The sequence below is a fragment of the Eptesicus fuscus genome, chromosome 8 (assembly GCF_027574615.1).
Source record: "Eptesicus fuscus isolate TK198812 chromosome 8, DD_ASM_mEF_20220401, whole genome shotgun sequence".
Taxonomy (NCBI): domain Eukaryota; kingdom Metazoa; phylum Chordata; class Mammalia; order Chiroptera; family Vespertilionidae; genus Eptesicus; species Eptesicus fuscus.
Window position 1 is genome coordinate 19900114 of NC_072480.1, and position 21536 is coordinate 19921649.

Genomic DNA, 21536 nt, shown 5'->3' on the forward strand with positions numbered 1-21536 from the left:
AGCTCCTGTTACCACGCATTGTAATGGTGTGTGTGCGGCAGAACTCACAAGTGCCAGTGTTTTGCCCAGTTTCAAACGTGGCTTTCATCCTTTAGGCCAGCGATTTACAACCGGTGTGCCGTGAGGATTTATAAAATATTTAATACCTGGCTTTTTAGTCAGGGGCACTGACCTCTTTTCCCTTAGATTGTCAAAAAAGAAAGAAAAGAAAAAAAGAAAAGAAAAGACAACAGACAACACAACAATAGCCCATTCGATGTGAATGAATCAAGATTATAACTATTTTTGTCAGATCTGCAAAACATATATTTTTTTAGTGTGCTGCAGAATTTTAGTAATTAGTTTATGTGTGAGATGAAAAAGGTTGAAAAATCACTGCTTTAGGCAGGGAAGCACGTGAGCTAAGAATACATATGAATGTATTAAACAAGGTGAGAAAGGGAAAGAAAAGTTCCCACCAGGAAATAGGACCACATCCTCAAATGGCAACGACCACTCAGGCTCTATCCTTTCCTCCCGTAGCCACCTGCCCCCTGCTCTTGGGAGACCTGACCCTGAACGGTAAGAGGAGTAGAGGAGACAGTAAGGAACCCCTCCTGTCAGGATTCACACCTGCTGCTCCCGATCCCACAGGCTCTGTCAGAGGGAGCAGGGAGCAGGGAGCAGGAGAGAGGGCCGAGGATGAGCCGGCAGACACTGTGGTGTGAGACTGCAGTGACACGGTGCTTCCAGCCCCTGCCGTCTTTCTTCTCACCACCTCCTTCTGTCCCCGGCCCGTACAGAGTCCCTCAGTTTGTTCCCACACAGCCTGCCGTTCTACTGTGCTCAGTAAATCAACAAGTGTCCATTGAAGGAGAGGGCAGCGTGTAAGGTTCAGAACAGATCTGAGAGCCAAGTGGCCTAGTTTCAGTCCTGGCTCTGCCGGTTACTGTCTGGGTGACCCTGAGCGATACACTGAACCACCGTTTTTTCTTTTCTAAAATGAAGTAATACTCACACCTGCCTCATAGGGTGGATGTGAGCGTTGCGTGCAGGGCAGTGTGGGCAGTGCATGCTAGCTATTGCCATCGCTCCAGCCTTCCGCGTGCCTGGTGCAGGGCTCTAGAGATGTGGGGGTCCTGCCCCAGGTGAGGCTGCCTCACTGTGCTAGCCAAAACGTGTCCACTGTTTCATTCCATCGGGACTCACTGTCCCTGTCAGTTATACAGTGGGAATAACAGGCTTGTTTGCATGTTTCCAAAAACTCTCTGCACGCAAGACCTTTATTGGAAGGATTGGCTCTATGGAGAGGAGAGTCTGATGGGAGTTGGGTGCAATGTGCGGGTATATAGTGTGTAAGACCCTCTGAAAAGCCACTGTGTCTTCCTTCAGGGAAGGATGGATTCGTGTCTGTGAATGCCTGGGGTTACCCTTGCTCTGTACATGTCTGAAATCAATAAGGCAGACTTTTCATGGACTAATATTCCCTTTACCCTGTAATATATAACCCTGTTCCCATATTAAATGCTCACACCTCGAACTTGGCCTTTTCCTTAAGTTGCAGCTCCTGTAAATTATTGCTTTTTGCCACTGATGCTTCCTTCCCCACCTCCACTCTCTAAATCTGCCCCCACCAGCTGGGCTTTTCCAGCTGGTTAACCATGTTTTCTGCTGTGAGATCCATAATCCCATCTGAAAAACCCACTCACACCCCAGCCCAGCACCCTTGAAAAGGCTGATGACTAGGGGAAACCCTGGTAGAGCCCCCACTTTCCCGCAGGAAGCGAGGGAGCTGCGTGAAGCAGAGGCGGGGGCTGGCTTCATGGTTAGGGCTCTCGTTTCCAGTAAACACTCAGGAGAAGTTTCCTTACCAGGAGCCCGCCTGCCTGCTGACAGTGTGTTCCCACAGCCGGACCCTGGGGCTGCCGTCTGCCCTTAGTGTCAGCACAGGAGTCGGTAAGGCCTGCTTGCCGTTAGTGAATTTGGAGCATGTAACAGGGTGAGCGCATGTTTAGTACAGCTGGCAGGTTGGGTTTAGAGAAGTGAAAATACCTTCTTCCCCGAGGCCCGGTTCAAGAAAAGCAGGAGACACGAGTGCCGCTCCAGGGACATGGTCTGCACGCACCGGGCACCTGCAGGGCTGCAGCCAAGCTCTGAGACGCGCGTGGTCCATTTTGCAGACTGTACTCCCCCACACAGTCCACGATAGTCCTACCTGATGCAGAGGCAAACGCGGTCAATTAGAACGGAAGGTTGTAATTTCTATGGAGCCAATATACATGCATATGAATGCTCTTATCCTAACAGTACCATGTTTGGGGGCGAAAATTTTGGAAAGTGCAGAAAAATATAAGGAAAAAACAACAACATCTGTAGTCTCACCACTTAAAAATCAGTGCTTCCATTTCTTTGTGTGTCCTTCATCTTTGTCTTTGTGCACATATATATTTTTTTACCAAATTTACAGCATATCATATGGAAGTTTTAAAGCCTAGACCTTTTCCCTAATAAGTCATGAGCATTTTCCCATGTTATTAAATGTTTTCTTAATATGACTTTTAATGAGTGCCTAATACTTCACGCCACAGATGTGCTGCAGATTATTTAATCAGTCACTTCCATGGGACTTAAAATATTATTTGTTTTTGCTGTCACAGATAGTATGCAATGAATATTCTTTAACAATGTATTAGCTAATTCATACACCATTTAAGCACTATATATATTGATTTTAGAGAGAGAGGAAGGGAGAGGGAGAGAAAGAGAGAAATATCAATGATGAGAGAGAATCATTGATCAGCTGCCTCCTGCACATCCCACACTGGGGTTTGAGCCCACAATCCGGGCACACACCTTGACCAGGAATCAAACTGTGACCTCCTGGTTCATAGGTCAATGCTCAACCACTGAGCCATGCCAGCCGGGCATTTAAGCACTTTTTAAATGGAGAAACCCTTCCACTGGGTTGGGATTTAGAGATAGAGGGAGATCCATGGCTTCTTTTAAAAGATCCAAGCTCAGCCCCTGCCTGGTAAGTGATGAAATAAACAGCCAATAATAATGTCTGGGGTAGTACTACATAGAGAGGATTCTGCGTTCCTCCACAGGACAGGAAAATAACTCCCAAGAATATTTGAATTTGGAAGGAAAAGGCAAATTGTATATACTTGGCAAATAATTTAGAACTATACTGAAATGTGCCGTTTAGGATTTGGTGCTGTCTTCTTGTTGGTCTGGGGATTGTGGAGCCTGAACCCTGTGGGATCCCAGACCACGGCTCAGGGACACAGGCCACCACGACCCAAATGGGCTTGTCTACCCTCTCAAGAGAATACATGAAATTGAGAAGAGTTAGCAAGTAAAAGAATAAAACGAGTTCTAGCCCCAAACGGAACATTAAGGTTTTATTTCTAATATGGCCAAGAAAATGCATGCAAGCTCTAAAGCATCAACAAGAGAGGCATACATAAACATACAGATGTGCCTTGAGTGCAAGGAATAATTTTCAAGTCGAATAAACCTAGAAGTCTCAGTCTCCCAAGAGATACAGCTTAGCACTGCCTGGTATGTTGATCAAAAGTGAACAGAAAAGAAGTTTAGGAGCATTTATAAAAAAAGCCAGAAACCCAAAAGGTGGACAGAAGCAGAATTTTCTCCTAGTGCCTCTGGAAGACAGTAGGGCAGCGTCAGGAGATGTGTCAGGAGGATTAAAGATTAGAAAACAGCAAGGAACGAAGACTCACCAGTAGGTGAACCTGCTCTTGATAGTTCTGTAAGTTGGCTCAGGAGCCATAGGGCTCTCTGGATGGTGGTGGTTGTCGTTTACAATATTAAACATTCTACAGTGACTTCCCCACTCCTGGTGTCTGCTGACCACAGGGGAGCCCGGGAGGGGAGGGGTATGAAATGTAGCAGCCAGGGCTGGCTCTGCCTTGCTCCACTCACCCGCTGTGCCCCTGGCCTTCCTCAGGGGCTCAGCTCAGCGCCCGGCTCTCCTGGGCCACTCGGCAGTGCTGCAAAGGGCAGGCAGTTTCCACACACTGCTCGTCGCCAGAGCTCATCCATCACGTTGCCACATAATGCACTGAACTGTGGCATTTCTTTGAGGAAATGTGTAGGAAGATGACAAAGCAGGAAAGCAGGTGGGAAGGTGAGAAGGAAGAAAAGGGGTGAGGGCAGGAGGAGTTTTCCGGCTTGCTCCCCTGCTCGGCCCGCCAGCACTTCCAGGTCAACCCCAGCAGGTCAAGGAGCACGGGCTTTCACCGACCCTGCACCCTGGCCCCTCTCCTAGGGAAGTCGCCTGCCCCAGAATAAACACGTAGTGCAAACTTGAGCCAACAGTAAGGTTCTCAAATTCGAAGCTAAAAGCTCAGGTGTCAATCTGCAAATAAAATATGAGTAGGCTTCCTGGGGCAAACTACAAAGGTTGGACTTCAAAATAAATATATTCAAACACCCACAATAAAGTGGAAGGTGTCCTAATCATTCAGCCTCAAAAGCCTTCCCAGCTCTGCTGGGGCCGCCTCTCCGTGACCCCTCCCTCCGCAGGGTCTAACAGGTGGGCCCGCCAGCGTCACCTCCCTGCCCACTGGGCCCAGAGCCACACCAGGGCTGGAGATCAGAAACCAGCCCAGCCGCTCACCCTGGCACCAGACACCATGTTTGTTTGCAGTCGTCTGTAACGGCATTGCAATCAAACCTCCAAGAAAGTTGCTGTCCTCACACTTAAATCTTATTTAGGACATCACGAAACCTCAGCACTTCAGCAAACCACACCTCGGTGTAAGTCCCCTCCCTGTGTTCCTAATTCACAGAGAGGAAAAGTAAAACTGTGAAGAAAAGCTTTTCTCAAAAGCAAAAGGCCTGCTTGTCTTCTGTTCTTTCTAGGGCAAGCATGTCAAACTCGTGGCCTGCGGGCCGCATGCGGCCCACAACCAATATTTTTGCAGCCCAGCCAATATAACGGTGTGAGCAGTTATTTACAACTAGCATTCCCGTTGCAGGAAAAATCCTGCAATAGGATTTCCTGCTGCACTCTACCCCGCCTCCGTTCCTCCCTTGTCGCCCGCCCTGCCTTCTCCTCCAGCCTGCCCGCGTTTCCCTTCGCCCCCGGCCCCGCCTCCTCTCCGCCCTTGTCACCCGCCCCGCCTTCTCCTCCAGCCCGCCCGCCTTTCCCTTCGCCCCCGGCCCTGCCTCCGCTCCGCCCTTGTCACCCGCCCCGCCTTCTCGGCCAGCCCGCCTGCATTTCCCTTCGCCCCCAGCCCCGCCTCCGCTCCGCCCTTGTCACCCGCCCCGCCTTCTCCTCCAGCCCGCCTGCTTTTCCCTTCGCCCCGGCCCTGACTTCGCTCCTCCCTTCTCCTCCCCGCCCCCCGGCTTGCCTGCTTCTTCGAAGCTTTACTCCCTTATGCAGCTCTTGGCTTCTTTCGAGGCTGTCTTGATATGCAAATTAGCCGCCATCTTTGTTGGGGGTAATTTGCATACTCGTCCTGATTGGCTGGTGGGCGTGGCTTAGGTGTAGCGAAGGTGAGGTCAATTTGCATATTTGTTTATTATTAGATTAGATTATGAAAAGAAATAAGTCTCCTGTCAGATCCAGAATTACTGACACTCACCTTGGGTCAGTTTTGAAAGTAATCACTGCGAACAAGATTCCCCCCGAAGTAGGAGAGATAGTAGCAGAGAAGAGATGCCAAGTGTCAGGAAGAAAACATTAATTTCATCATTGCTCTTGTTCTTTTTTTTTATACTATACTTTTCCAAATAAACCTACGTTTCTATGAAAATTGAAGCTTTTGTTTTTTTGCGGCCCACATAAACTTAAACCTTGTTTATTTGGCCCGTGTTAGCCTTTGAGTTTGACATGCTTGTTCTAGAGAGACTGTAGGGTTTTCCTGAAGACATGGGTCTGCAGTTCTGAGCTGGGCCAGTGTCAGAGCCAGGGCGGTCGCCCTCTGCCCGGGCCGCGGCCGCGTGGACATGGGAGAGTCCCAGGGGGACGGCGAGCGGTCCCTCGCCAGGTCTCTGGAAGTCCTGCTCCCAAATACTGCAGGTTCCATGGAAAGGCTGACCAGTGTCGGAACGATTAATAGCTACCTCCAGATTTCTGTTCATTTGATTATTTGTTATCAAGAAAATTCTACCTGCCTCAGACTTCCCGACCCTGGCATTGGCCTTGTGGAGGAGATTTGTGGCTGTGATGCTCAGCGTCGCTCTTGTGTTTATTATGCCGGCTTCCCCATGAGATTACAGAGTGGCTTTCTTTGGGCCATTTCCAGACTGTTCAGTGTGTGCTGATGAGCACTTATGCTTATGAGACTTTCAGAATCTAATTTTCACAGGCAATTTCTTTGCATGCCAGCTTTGAGAGTGATGACTTGAAACTATGAGAAAGGTCTACAAGTGCAGGCGGTGTGCAGCCCCCGATTGGGTCGGTGTAATCCCCACTCCCTGGCTACACTAACACACACACACATGCCCATGAACACGGGCACAGTACGTCTCCCAGCTGGGAGCTTACATCTTGTTCCTGGCTATTTTATATAACAATATTCAAATTGTCCCCCTTGGTAAGAAAAGAATAACTGTTGGCCTGGTTATGTTGAATAAATGGCTTTAGTCAACAGGTCGAATTCAGCTAGCTGCACCATTCATTAAAAATTCTAAGTAATTAGATTTTTTATTGATAATTCCACTTCCCATCTATCATGTCCTCCTTTTTGCCTGCAATGCAAATTCCACCTGTTTTTAAGCCCAGCTCAATTCCTATTTCTTGGGGCCTTATTCTAAGATCAGCCCAAACAATTACCATTGCCTCATTTTCCCACAGTATTTTTCATCATTGCAGACATTCTGAACAGCCCAGTTATGATAGGTCTATCTTCAGCTCAGATCTAAGAGCCTTGGGGAGGTGTTGTGTATGTGTGCCTTACAGAATCTCACACAGTGATAAGCCTGTGCAGATGGGTACACTTGTAATACATTAGCTTGATGATGAATCGACATAGAATTTCTAGCAGCTTCAGACAGCTCTGCCAGTATGTTTGGCCTGGTGAGGTAAGTGATGCAAACACTCCTTCTGTATATGATCTGCGGGGGATCTTGAAGATAAGCACATTTCATTCCAGTTCACTTTAAGTCATGTGCATTAATCCTGTAGATTATGAAAGTTAGACTAGAGGTGATAGAGGTCACCTCATCCAACTTTCTTATTTTACAGATTTTAATTTGATGTATGTGTTCTTGACTAATTGTTATGAACTTGTGAGTCTTACATTTTCAAAGGCAATACTTCTCAAACTTTACTAAGGAACAGAATCAGAGAGCTTCTTAAAACACAGATTGCTGGGCTCCACCCTAGAGTTTAAGATTGGGAAGGTCTGGCTACTAAGCTCCCAGATGATACCGGTGCTACCAGTCTGTGGACCACACATGGAGTAACTGCTGCCCACTCTCCATCCCAGTCCAGGGTAGGTGCTGCTCTGGGCTTCTATAGCACCTGAGGCCAACCCTTGTCATAGCTTTTATCTCACTGTATTTTAATATTTTTTACATGCCTATCCGTCCTCTAGACTTCTATATTCTTTGAGAGCAGCAACTGCTATTAATCACTTTGGAACTTTGTTGTCTAGCCTATTCTATAGTAGGGGCTCAATAAATATTTAATGAATGAAGAGTGGTGGAGCTGAATAAATTCTAATCAGATCATACTGAACTGAGACCTTATTCAGTCTAAATGTTGAACTTTGCTTCTATTTAACCCAATGAGAAACATATACAATTACTAATTTTAAGGCTCTGGTTCATAAGAAATCGTATTCATTTGGAGAGTATGCATGACTGACGTGAGCCACTCCTAACTATGTCCATCCAAGTCCACGTGGACATAGGGAGCACATCCAGTCACAGCCCAGTCACTATCCTCCTGGGGCAACAGCCCACTGAAGAGGCAGCATACGACTGAAGAGGAAACTCCACAAGGACTGGCTTCAGTTCTCTCCCTAAGGAAGAAGACTTGGGTGGGATCAGGGGCTTGGACAAAGTAAAAACAGTTGTGATTCCCTCAGATACACACAGTAAAGACTAATAGCTCCAGAGTCTGACCGCCTGGGGCCCCTTCTTGGAACCACCACATTTTAGGTACGTTAGCTTAGGACAGTGGTCAGCAAACTCATTAGTCAGCAGAGCCAAATATCAACAGTACAACGATTGAAATTTCTTTTGAGAGCCAAATTTTTTAAACTTAAACTTCTTCTAACGCCACTTCTTCAAAATAGACTCGCCCAGGCCGTGGTATTTTGTGGAAGACCCACACTCAAGGGGCCAAAGAGCCGCATGTGGCTCGCGAGCCGCAGTTTGCCAACCACGGGGTTAGGAAGCTTCTTTGTGCCTCAGTTTTTTCATTTGTAAAATATGGATACAAGTACCAGAACCTGGTATCTACCAAACACCCAGTAAGCCTATCTATTAGTATTATCATCGTTATCATTAGTCATACTATTTCCAGCTTAGGACCTCAAATTCCTTATCCATCAGGCACCCTGTATCAGCAATCCAGAACACACAGTTCTTGGAACATTTATCACGCAAAGCATCTGCAAGAAGGCAGTGAGGAGAGAGAATTGGATTTTTTGTTGGGAAGGGGAGAATATTTAATATTTACTGAGATCTCATAGCATGCCCAGCAAACCTTGTGAAATTTGATTTTACTTTACTAATAATTAAATGCCTCTCTTTCTTATTTATCAGACTACATCCCATCTATTCTCATGACCCAGTTTACCACTACAAAGGTCAAAAAGACCCTAAATTTTAATATTACCATTAGTAATGTAAACTCTGCAGGTGAAAATTATGATAGTGGGTGCTGTGTAGCAGAGAAAAATAAGAACCATCATACTGAGAAATGGACTGGGAAAATAACATGCCAAGAGCACCGTAATACAATTAATCTTCACCAGCAATAGAGTCAGTATCATATAAGATAAATCAAACCGACTAATTCTGGATGCACATAAATACATTTAAAAGTATTTCACTTTATTTTCTTCTGTTTGCTGCTTCATTTTTATTGGTAGAGGAGATTTTTCATGTCAGCACTTTTGCAGGCTATGAACGGAATGGACTTGCATAGATACGGCAGTGTGGATGACATTTTTACGTAGTGGTGAGAAACACACAGATGTTTTTGAGATCAAGTGTATTTTTTCATTGGGTAACATCTACAGTGGCATATAATACAACTAAAAATAAAATACTACAACCTACACTTTAAATCATGAATGGAGTTACTGGGATACAAAGAAAATTTCTTTTCTATTCTGAGGTGGATTTTATTCAGCATGGCTGTCACAGAACTATGCCAAAAGAAAGTCATTTAATTGACAGCTTGAGACCACAGTTTAAGTGTGGTGTGAACGGTGCTACCCATCATTAAGTTATGATCCAGGCAGCAGTGATGCTCTTAGTATTCAATGGGAAACATCACCAAATTGAAATTACTCATCAAAGTCTTTGTTCTCTGATTAAAAGTATATGTGGGAATCATCCTATTTTTCAAATAAGGAGCTAAACAACAGTAATATATACATATACATGTGTGTACACATATACACACATGTACTAGTGTATGTATATGTCATATATGCGTGTGTGGGAGAAGGGGTATATATGAAATACAGGGTGGGGGAAAAGTAAGTTTACAGTTGTGAGTATGCAAAACAGAGTTTATTCTTATATTATTATTTATTGATTATTGTATTGCTTTCCATACAAACAACTGTAAACTGTAGAAAAGGTAAGTATTTAAATATTAATAGTGCTTATATCTGGGTAGTAGGATTTCAGTTATTTTTTATTTTCTTTTTATATTTTGTAAATTTTCCACATTGAGTATATATATATCCTCTCTATGTAGTAACAGAGTCACTTGATATAATTCAATATATGTTCCCAAAGGTCTACAGTTCTTTCAGAAAGCATCAGTTGCAGATTTAGCCTGTGCAGGAGAGTATGCTATGCTGAGGACATTGATCCTGTGTAGAGGGATGATTACGGGCAGAGCCATCACATACGGTCCAGGCAGGGGCACTGCTGGACGTGACAGGAACAACAGGTGTGCACTGGGACCATGCAGGACTGGGAGAGGCAGAAGAGGGACTGCAAAGTGACTCCCAGCCCAGGTGTCCTGACGCTGCCCTGTATTTCCTGCTGCCTTTCCAAGGCCTCACAGCCTATATTTCTGAAATATTGGGGCCAGTACTTCTCATTCTTTACGATCTTTGATTCTGGTATCATTATTCTGCTAGTCATCCAGACTTTTCTAAATTTTTTTTAAAATTCACTCTCCTTTTTTCCATCTACTTCACACACACAGAATTGATCTATTCTTCCTTTAGAATGGCTTCTGTACCCCTTTTTCTTCCCTTCACCTCAATGGTTCAGCCTTATTACCACACTAGTAGCCCAGTGCACGAAATTCGTGCACATTGAAAGGGAATTAATTAGATGAAATATTTTAATATTGCTATTTGCCCTTTCTCTATAATAAAAGTGTGAGAGATAAAAGGAAATGAGTACAATGTATATGAAAATAATACATAAATTTATTAATAAGTAAACAATAACAAAATGATATAACAATAACAAACTGATATAACAATAACAAACTCGTAATATAAAAACAACATTGATGCAAATAATGATTGATAAAGTGATTAAACTTATTCTAATATCTTCCTGTATACCACATTAAGAGTAAAAACACTTTCAGAGTGCTTGACTAATTTCCCTTGAGATAAAGTATTTACAGCTTTAACTTTAACGTAACATGCTCTTTGAACTCAAGAGAAAGCAACAGCCATAACTGGTTTGGCTCAGTGGATAGAGCGTCGCCCTGTGGACTGAAAGATTCCAGATTCGATTCCGGTCAAGGGCATGTACCTTGGTTGCGGGCACATCCCCCGTAGGAGGTGTGCAGGAGGCAGCTGATCGATATTTCTCTCTCATCGATGTTCCTAACTATCTATCCCTCTCCCTTCTTCTCTGTAAAAAAAATCAATAAAATATTTTTTTAAAATACTTTAAAAAAAAGCAAGAGAGAAAGCAACATATAACTGACCATGTCCAAAAATGGGTTCAGGTAGGAATATTCCTACTCTGTCTAGAGTTTGTCCTTGTGATTTATTAATAGTCATCACAAATGCTGGCATAACAGGAAAATATCTTCGAATTAATTTAAATGGGTGGCCAGTGTCAGATGGGGACAAATCAATTCTTGGAATCAGAACAATCTCTCCCTCTGCAGATCCTGTTAATATTTCAGCTTTGATAATGTTAGGTTGCAATCTTTTGATAATAAATCTGGTACCATTACAAAGATCCCATTTACTATTAAGATTTCTCAATAGCATGATGATTGCACCCACTTTCAATTTTAATTTATGACACGGCATTCCAGAAGGAGTAATACTATTAAGAAATTCAATAGGAAAATTTTCCTTTTCAGCATCATCTGTTGAGTCAATGGAATCATCACTCAAATAGGTGTGAAAATCTCCATCAAGTATATCCAAAATTTCTTCATTTAATTTTTGAACATGCTCATTTTTTGAACAAAGAATTGCATGTTTAGATATATTTTTAATACTATCTATAGATATACTATCTCCAAAGATGGCTTAAATAATAGATCCATTAAAATTCATTTCATGGGGAATTTCAATAATATCCATTCCTAAATGAAAACTGCTATCAAGTTTGCCATCTCCAAGTTTTACTAACCATTCACTATAAGCAGAATCCTCTGATCTCATATTTGTTTTAAGAGACAACTGTCTGAAACATCCCCAAACACTACAGTACTTTAAAACTTATTTGTACTATGGCCAATCGTATAGCATGGCAACACAAAAATCCCCTCTGAAAAGAACTTTCCCACCAAATGCAACATTCAAATTAGCGCCAGCGAGAGCTTTATATGTATGGCACGTGTGCGAGTCAAAGCTTATTTTTATATTTCCAGTGCGTCATATGTACCAGTTGGTTGGACGGATGGACAAATGTCGGTCACTTAGCCTTTTATCTATACAGATTATAAGTCATGATTTTAACTTTTTTTAAAATTATCCTTTAATACCTCCAAAGTACAATGAGTAAGAATCTGAAGGTTTATGTGGCTTCTATTTGGTTTCTAGGACAAAGTTCTTTCCTTTACCCACCACTCACTTCTCTCCTTTTACTCTTGAATGTTAATTCCAACATAATTTTTGTAACACCTCTTGAAAAGGATCCCACCAAGTTTTTGATAGTCCACATGATAAAACTTACAGAAAAATACAGCATGAGACTTTCATTCTCTCACTAAGTTCTTCATATAACTGTAATTCCTCAGCCTCTAAAGAATGAAAAAGGAAAATAAAAGTGCCTTCTCTCATTCCAAGGCCTTTCTCAGTCAGGCAACCACAAAAACAAAGAATGAGCCTACAATTCATGCCATGTAATCTCTATCAGGCATAATTCAAATCAAATCCCATCATGCAAAGTCTGGGATAATTAAAATGTATAAGAGAACAGTGGTGACCTGGGGGAGAACTTATGAAACCTTGTCTCCTGCTTTTGCTGACTATTCTTTTCGTTATGCTAGACTCCAAGTCCCTATCGGGGACCTGGTCAGATGGCTGTGGGTGCTAACCCATGCCGCCTGCCCTGGTCCGTGATCCGTGATAGTGGACCTGGTCAGATGGCTGTGGGTGCTAACCCACGCCACCTGGATCCGTGATCGGGGACCTGGGCAACCTGCTGCAGGCATTAACCCACGCTGCCTGCCCTGGTCCATGATCCCTGATAGGGCTTTGAGTCAGCTGCCACTGGCGATGGCTGACTTGAAGCCCTTATCCGGGACCTGGTCAGGCGGCTGCGGGCGCTAACCCACACCGCCTGCCCTGGTCCGAGATCGGTGATGGTGGACCTGGTCAGGCGGCTGCAGGCCTTAACCCACACCGCCTGCCCTGGTCCGAGATCGGTGATGGCGGACCTGGGCAGCCGGCTGCCGGCCTTAACCCACGCTGCCTGCCCTGGTCCATGATCCCTGATAGGGGCTTCAAGTCAGCTGCCACTGGCGATGGCTGACTGGAAGCCCTTATCCGGGACCTGGTCAGGCGGCTGCAGGCGCTAACCCATGCCAACTGCCCTGGTCCATGATTGGTGATGGTGGACCTGGTCAGCCGGCTGCTGGCGCTAACTGCCTGCCCCAGTCCACCATCATGGCTTGGATCTCACTGGCATGGGTGCTGCCCTCTCCCCGCACCATCTTTGCTGGTTTAACGTGAATATTTGCTTCTGATTGGCTGGTGGGCGTGGCTGGTGGGCGTGGCTGGTGGGCGTGGCTGGCGGGCGTGGCTTATGGGTGTAGCGGAGGTGCAGTCAATTTGCATATTACTGTTTTATTAGGTAAGATGAGCCCTCTGCCTGAGCCTCTTCACCTGCTCAGTCAGTCCTATACCCTGCACGTGGCCCGCACTGGGTCTTTGGAGTGCTGCGTTGATCTTGGCTTTCCTCCCCGACATCTCCCCAACCAGGAGAGCAGTGTGCTGCATCTTCTTCATTGTCCCGGCACTCTGCCTTTGAATCCCTTCCCTGTTGCAAAGACCATGATTACAAGTCACATTTGTGCAAAGGAAGACTGTCACCACCTAATAGCACAGAGCTGGCCCCATCCCTACCAACACTGTTCCCCAGCCAGGCCCCTCCTGGCTGCCTGCCTTGCTCCCCTTTGCATTCATAACTGTGCAAACTGCTCACTGGTCCTGCCTGAAACCCCTGCTGGCTTCTGAATGGTCAGGACAGGAGGGGATTTGGTCCCAGTGCTCACTCGGCACTTTCAATTGACAAGGACTATAGGTACCCAGAGTGCAGTCAAGAGAGGTGACCTAGCACAGGAAAGAATCTGGATCGAGAAAGCATTGGTTAAGTCCGGAGTCTGCTTCTTACTAGTTTGTGACCTTCATCATCACTATGTCTCAATTTCCTCATCTGTAAAATGGCAAAGCAGTAGTACTGACCTCATAGAGCTCTGGTGAGGATTAAATGAGTTCATATTTGTTAAGTTCTTCTAATACTACTTGTGCAGAGTAAGCACTACGTAAGATTTATTCGATAAATATAAGGAAGGATGCTCTGAAAGGAAGGCCGCCAGGAGAAGTGCTGCATCTGGGATCTCTGGCACCTAAACCACACCTGTTTCTTGAAAGGCTTCTTTTTTATGACCTGTAACTATTTCAATTTGTGCAACAGGAAATCTTAGAAAACACAGTTTTTGGAGTGATCTAAGAATATATGCTGCATGGCCAGCAGCTGAACCCCAACGAGGTGGAACATCTCAGCGTGTAGAATGTGGTTGCGTTGTGATGAGCTGATGAATCTTGGCGGAGAGCAGGAGTCCCACATGTCTGCTTTCAAATGGTCTCTCTGATGTGGAAGCCTGTTGGGCCTCTTGCCTCCCTCATGCAGGCCCTAAGCATCAAAGGCTTCTGGGGAAAGGGCACAGACGGGTGGGAGCCCACAACCCTCTGCACTGGCGGTACCACGCTTCAGCCACTGGTATTAGTGGGGCCTTGGGAGTTCTTACCCACAGAAAAGTCCTGAGATCCTGTTTGCACTTGATTGGCAAATTCTTACTTTCCCTGAAACCATAAAAAATTTTGAAACTTACTCATCACTCATTCTCATCAACCCTTTTCTCATCCATCTGCATTTTTATTGTTTTTCTCCCTCTACCTCCTCTTCCCTTTCTAATTTTATTTTTGGCATTGAAATCCAGGATAAGTACATATTGTCTGTACCAAGTTAGCTGCTTTACTCTGAAGGGAAACTCCAACTTAGGAAAGAGGGAACAGAGCAGGCATGGAATTTTAGAGCAAAAAGGCATTGTAGATCATCTGTTTCTACAAATAAAAATAGGGAAACAAGATTGTAGCAAATCAGTGGCATTAAAGCCATTCTACTGTTTTTAAATCCATCATTTCTTCACTATTTCCAGACATTTTTTTTTGTGGGTCACTCCTTCATTTATCAGCCACTGGGCAACTGCTACATGCTAGTCGCCGGCTCTGGAAGAGAAGTGTGAGAGGTATTGCTATTTCCTTCCTTCCCAACCACAGTTCTAATCTTATGAGCAATAGCTTGAAGGTTCTAATCTTATGAGCAATGGCTTAGTGGAGACTGGCATATCACTTGGTGGATTGCTTTTGGTACCTTGACAAAAAAAATGAGTAAAGGATATTGAAATAGCTGATTGGCATGTTGACTGTGGCTACAATGCCCCCGTTTTTGTGGCCTTTACTATTTCAGAGCAGGATTTAGAAGCAAACAGCAAAATGGGGCTGAGGAACAAGGAAAGCAGAGAAGGAATGAGAAGAGCCTTGTGATGGTGTTGGCAGAGTGGGAGGTGAGCTGGTGAATCCTCACCATGCAGATCCTGACAACTGTCCCACTCACCTTGCACTGTAGCCCTTGGAGGCCCACAGGGGAAGTCACATTGTAGTGTCCTTATTTACTGTGTATGTGTAGTGGAGTGTCACTCAGTGTGTTATTCCATGAAGTAGTCAGCTACCCTCTATGCTTACATGTAGCTCTTTAAAATGACATCTGTATGTCATTGGCTTCTTATTTCTTTTTAAATTATAAGGATAGCAGTACAACAGCGTTGCCACAGAACATGTAGAAAATAGAAAATATGCACTATTTGTACACTACCACAGTTAGTATATATATTTTTGCATACATATTTTATACTAGAGGCCCAGTGCATGAATTTTGTGCACAGGTAGGGTCCGTAGGCCTGGCCGGTGATCAGGGCCGATAGGGGCCTTCCGGCTGCTGGCCAGGGCCTTCCTTTGTTCCGTGCTGCCCCCTGGTGATCAGGGCACATCATAGCGAGCGATCAAACTCCCAGTCTCCCTTTTGAACTCCCAAGGGGACATTCTACATATTAGCCTTTTATATATATAGACTAGTAGCCCGTTTGCACGAAGATTCGTGCAATAGACCTTCATTCACCTGGCTGCCTGCACCGGGGACCCAGGCCTTGGCTGTGGCCACCGCCTTCTGCCTTCTTTCAGGGTAGGGGCTTGGCCCTGGGCGGTGGCCTTGGGCTTGGCCGCACCCAGCGTCCCTGCTACCGATCGCAGGAGCCGAACCCCAGTGGTTTCCTGCGATCGGCGCAGGCTCCCCACTGGTGCCTTGGGCGGCTTTCCCAGCCTTGGGCTCCGCCACACCCAGCGTCCCTGCAACGGTCCCCTGGTGGGCGCGGTTGGTGGGCGTGGCTTGGGCGTAGCAAAGGTGCGGTCAATTTGCATATTTGTCTATTATAAGGTAAGATGATTGCAGTCAAAGCTTAATACATAATTTTTACATGGATTCTGTACCCCAAGTATGTATTATGCAGCTGTTATGTATCCAGTCAGTCCTGTAAATAATATTGGTAGTAATGATGCCACAATATATTCATAGATGCTTACAATTTTCAAAAGCACCATCTCACATTTGACATTTGGTCCTCACAGTTGCCCTGGGTAGTAGACAGGCATAGGTTATTATGCATGTCTTACATAAATGGGAGTTAAGAGATGCCCTTCCTGAAGTTATCTAACACATAAAGAATAGTAACAGAATCAGAACACAGTTCTACTTGGCCATGCTGATTCACCTTGTCAGGTATTGTGACTGCCCTAAAGGAATTGCTGGTTTTGTTGAAAAAAACAAACTCCAGTGAAAGTCAGTTCTGTCTAACCATGTAAGTGATCAACTGCTACATGAGTGACAAAGGAAATGTGCTGAGATAAGGAAACCTTGCAAGCAGCTTGGAATAAATGCCTCTGAGAAATACTGGGCTTGTACTGTGTATAACAGTGTAATTGAGAAGGAGAGGGCTTACCCAAGGTCAGCCAGTTCCTAGCGAAAGAGCCACAGCTAAAGTCTGTCTCCCCTACCCCCTCTCACTTTGAATTTGAACTGGGCAGTAATCGGTTCAAGCAGACAAGCCCAATGGTCAGGTGATGATAAGACACAGTTAAAAAGTGTGATGGTAGTTGAACCCATGAAAATAAAAGAATTCTGATAAAAGGGAAAAGAGAAGAAAAGTTGGTGACTGAACTTGGGCAAGTACCAAAGTTAGAGCGTAAGAAGAAGAAAGCTACCTTCTCCATGTATGCTGGGCCAGCAGAGGGAGTGAAAAAACCAGTGAAGGCTAAAAAAAAAAAAAATAGGAAGAAAAAGACCAGGACATCTTATGTAACAGAAGCAAGTGATGCAGATGGTTTAAGAGGTGCTGATGTCAATGATGTCAAGTATCACATGGTAAGAGGGCTGAGAAAATACAGAAGTCACTGAAACTCTTTCAAAAGATAGTTTCATGGTGTGACTGATGAGAAAGGTGAGATTTCAAGTGATGAGGCAGTAGACACAGTGGGCAGACACCACATGTTCAAGAAGCTTCGCAGTAAAAAACTGCACCAAAGTTAAGGAGGCCACCGGAATAATGAAATGAAGGGAATAATGAATGGATTTTATAATATCGGGAAACCATTATTCTTGGTTCTTGGGGGCTTGGGTGGGTAGAGAGGGACAAAAACAAAACAACAACAAAGTACAATTCTAGCTCAGTAAGTTATTGAAAAAGAGTTTTTCTAAAAGGATCATTTCTCAAAGTAATTGATAAGGACACTTTTGAGGGGAAATTTCTGACTTCAAGTAGCTAACTCTTTAAGAAGTCTAAAAAAATGGCCATGAAATCTAGTTTCTAGTTATTGAAAACCTGTTCCAGCCCTTTAATGATTTCTTCTAGTTGTCACAGAAATTACAGTCAAAGGTAAGAGAGAAGACTTATTAGATAATCTTGTCCGTTCTTCTTCCAGTGCAGAGCTGTTACCTATTATGCATTTCTAGTCTGGAGTGCTTCTCACTCTGTAAGTGAATGATATTTTTACCACTTTCCTTAGAATACTATTTCATAATCCTGTTGACCGCACTGTGAGGAAACTCTTGATACCCCAACCCCAAAGTTCTTTCCCTCTGTGTATTTTCACACCATTAACAATTTGTTCTTAGTAACCTCCCTTACCTCCCAGCCCCATCCACTCTTTTCCATGTCCAGTTTTCAGTTTCTATGCATCTGGAACCTTTTCTCGAACATCTAGTAGATATATCATTCTTCAGGGCATATTAGATCTACCGTATTGGAAAAGGATTTTAATGTGATAAATAAAAAAAGAATCTTCATAATTTTGTATTTCTAATAATGAAACTTTCCCATTCTCATGTTCCGTCCACTGTCTCAAGATTTGGGGTGGGAGGAAGTAATAAGGACAGTGAAGTTTTAAAGAAAGGGACAAGCCTTTCTAACTCATGATCCAATGTCCCAGTAAAATGTGTTGCCCAATTACTAACTAGATAAGTTAGAACATCCTATATAGAGAACGTGAAACTCTTAAGATAGCACTTAAGAATTGGACCATGTTTTCTCCAGAGCTAAATATGAAGAGTAAACTGGTTGTGTCCTCTGATGTTTTTGAGAATGTGCTACCTTAGTGTTTACTATTATGGTGCATCTGTCCCTACTGTGAGGGGTTTTGGCAACTGTCCATTTGAGGTTTTATCATGTGCTACCAGACATTTTTCTTCTCTAATGACCTTTTACTAGTATGTTCCACTGGCTCCAGACTTTCCTTAGCCCATTCCCCCAAGCTTTCTGACCCCTATCCTCATGGGCACATTCCTACCACCAGCCTCAGGCCCAGTTGGTACCCTCTAGTCAACCAAAACCTTCCCTGTGACCTGTTACAGCACTGATTCCCTATCTTCACCTTTCACTCAGACTTGATCACTCAGTCTTCAGCAGGTAAGTATGACCTTTAGAGAAGCCTCCAACATGCTCAACAAATGTTGCTTTAGTAAATGCAATTTTTCAACAGGACCTTCTTTCCTGGTAATTTATGATTATCCCTGATTTACAAAGTAGTATATCATAAATTAAAGTCAGCTCTTACATCTATTTTTATTGGCATGCACTGAGGGTTATTTTTTCCCTTCTTTTTCTTATTTGAATGCCTTCAGATGGGACTTGTGTTCTTTATATGCTCAACATTATTCCCAACAACCCCCTGTATTCTTTTACCTGGCCAATTTTGTTAATGTGTAGTAACTATCTAAATATCCTATAGCCAGTTCCAGTCCTGGTAACACCTGCCAAACCATTTGCCCAGACTTTCTAAGTTCTCCTTCATTCCTACCTACCTATCCTGTGTCCTCTGGCAGATTCCCTACTATCGATTAGAACATTATCCTTAACTCTTTGCTCAATATACTAATTCTTCCTTGAGACCTATCTATCAGTAAGAAATTTCCCCCCAACAGGATTCAACTACCCTAATGATTCTACCGCCCCATATATGCAGGTCTTTGATAATTAAACTTGACTTTCTGTTAAATCACTCTCCATTTTGAGTCCTAATATCAAGTCTGAAAGGGTGAGGTAAATCTTTCTTCTCTGATTTTAAATAAAAAAGACTATAGTAAGAACTATAAATAGCCAAGCCTCAATATTGCATGTGTTATTGGTTTGTTGTACAATTCTTCATTTTTAGTTTCCAAAGAAAAGAATTGCCCAACATTTTCTTTATCTACTGTTTGCAGTTGTGTATAGGGATATATTCCTACTCAACTTAACCACTCCTAACAACTCTATCTCACTTTCCCAATAGGCCTTGTTTACACACACACACACACACACACACACATTACTAGCATAGAATTATAAATCATCCTGTGTATGCTTTTCAGAAAATTTGTCGTATTTTAAATAAAACTTGTTAAAGTAGCTACAGTCAAATATCATTTTTGGTAACAGTTAAATCAAAACACGGACAAAAACCTAAGATAATTTGCACCAAATTGCCATTTTTGCAGAGAATTACTTGGTTTTCTGGGAGCTGTAGCCAGTAGCGTAAGTTTTAGAATTATTTTCTACCGCTGGGCAAATAGAGCAATTACTTATAAAAATTGATCTACAGTTAAATGTAAGTGATGACCTCCTTTTTAGAGTTTAAGGGACCTGGTGCTTTTATTGAAATGCACAGAATCCACATAAATATCTATTTGTTTTTTAATTTTATAGGAAATCAATGTGTTGACAGTCGCATTGGTCAACCAAGACCGAGAGAACAACATTGAGAAGAGAAGTCAAGGCTTAAAATCAGAGAAAGAAGCTCTACTAATTGGTAAGGATGTTCTGTTTTCCTCATCTGTTCTTTTAAGTAATTCTTAGGTAATTCAAATAAAAATATTTAACTCACCTCCAACATGTTAACAATTTAAACAGCGTTGCCTTCTGGGCAGAGGGGAGATTTATTCATCAAGATTATATTACATACGTTTCAAGTTAGAAATGTACAAATCAATGGGGGTTTTGCTCTCCTGTAACCATGTATATTAGTTGTTTGTCCGACATAAAACTGAGTACAGGAAGACAGATTAATATGCATCCCACATGTTATGAATCTGAATTTCAAAATTGTAAGACATTGCTTCTAACTAGAAACCAGGTTGTGTCCAGTCCAAAAGTACCAAACAAAGCCAGATTTCCCAGGCTCAAGAGAGGCCATGTCCTGAGGCCAGTCCTATAATGCAGATGTGGGGGAAGAACAAACTCCTCTGTCTGCAAGGTTCTTCTGGCTGGTCTAATAACCAAATAGACATGAGGCATATTAGCAAGAGAAATAATCAAATTTAATTCATACATGTGAGTGGGAACCCTGCTTACGTGGGAGAGTCAGAGACCCCACATGCAGAAGAGGTTGACATGGAAAGGGGATTGAGGCATATAAGACATCCTGAGCTAGAGATGTGGAAATGCGCCTTGAGGGATTTAAAGGGCCAATGCAGAATGATAGAAAGAGAAGATGTTTAGTGAATAAAAGTTTGCCCTGCCATGAAGGTGGGTTGAAAGGTTATCACTGAAAATCTCTTATGGGTAAGTCCTCCAATTCAAATTCTTCTAGGCACCGAAGGGTTGGGGGCAGAGTTTCTCCTGAGCCTGTGGCCAAAGTTGCCTTTAGCTCAAAACAATCTGCATAGCACAGAAGCACATCTCAGATTTGAGGAAAGCTCAGTTCAAGTAAACAGTTACGTCTCATTTCAGGAGGCAGTGATGCAAGTAAGCTCCCAAGGGTAAGCCTGTGGTGAAGCAGTCAGGTATTTAGTAAGAGGCCTCTCTATGGAAACAAAAGAAAAACCAAGTTTCATGTTTAGAGCAGACTATAATCTCCGTTTCTGAGTCCTGAAGGCAGGTGATCAAGATTTCTAGTTATCTTTTTCGAATCATCTTCATATGGTGGAGGGTAGGAGTGACAGTCTGATAGATTTCCCTGGTCTGAAGTTTGACTGTTTGTGGTGATCTTTCTGTAGCAGGAACAAAGATTGTACATAGATGAGTTGTTGTGGTGATTTCTCCGAAGTCTACGTCAAGTTGTCCCACTTTAGCTTGCCTGGCCTTGACAAACAGGCAG

At 43.6% G+C, this 21536-nt stretch overlaps 1 protein-coding gene across 1 annotated transcript in view; it reads left to right on the forward strand.

Moving 5' to 3' along the window:
- Positions 1-21536, forward strand: part of ENOX1 (ecto-NOX disulfide-thiol exchanger 1) — a 211754-nt gene that overhangs the window by 160085 nt on the left and 30133 nt on the right. Inside the window, exon 12 of the mRNA XM_054719823.1 lies at positions 20147-20249. Within this exon, the coding sequence (XP_054575798.1) occupies positions 20147-20249 (103 nt within the window). The remainder of the gene's footprint in view (positions 1-20146; positions 20250-21536) is intronic.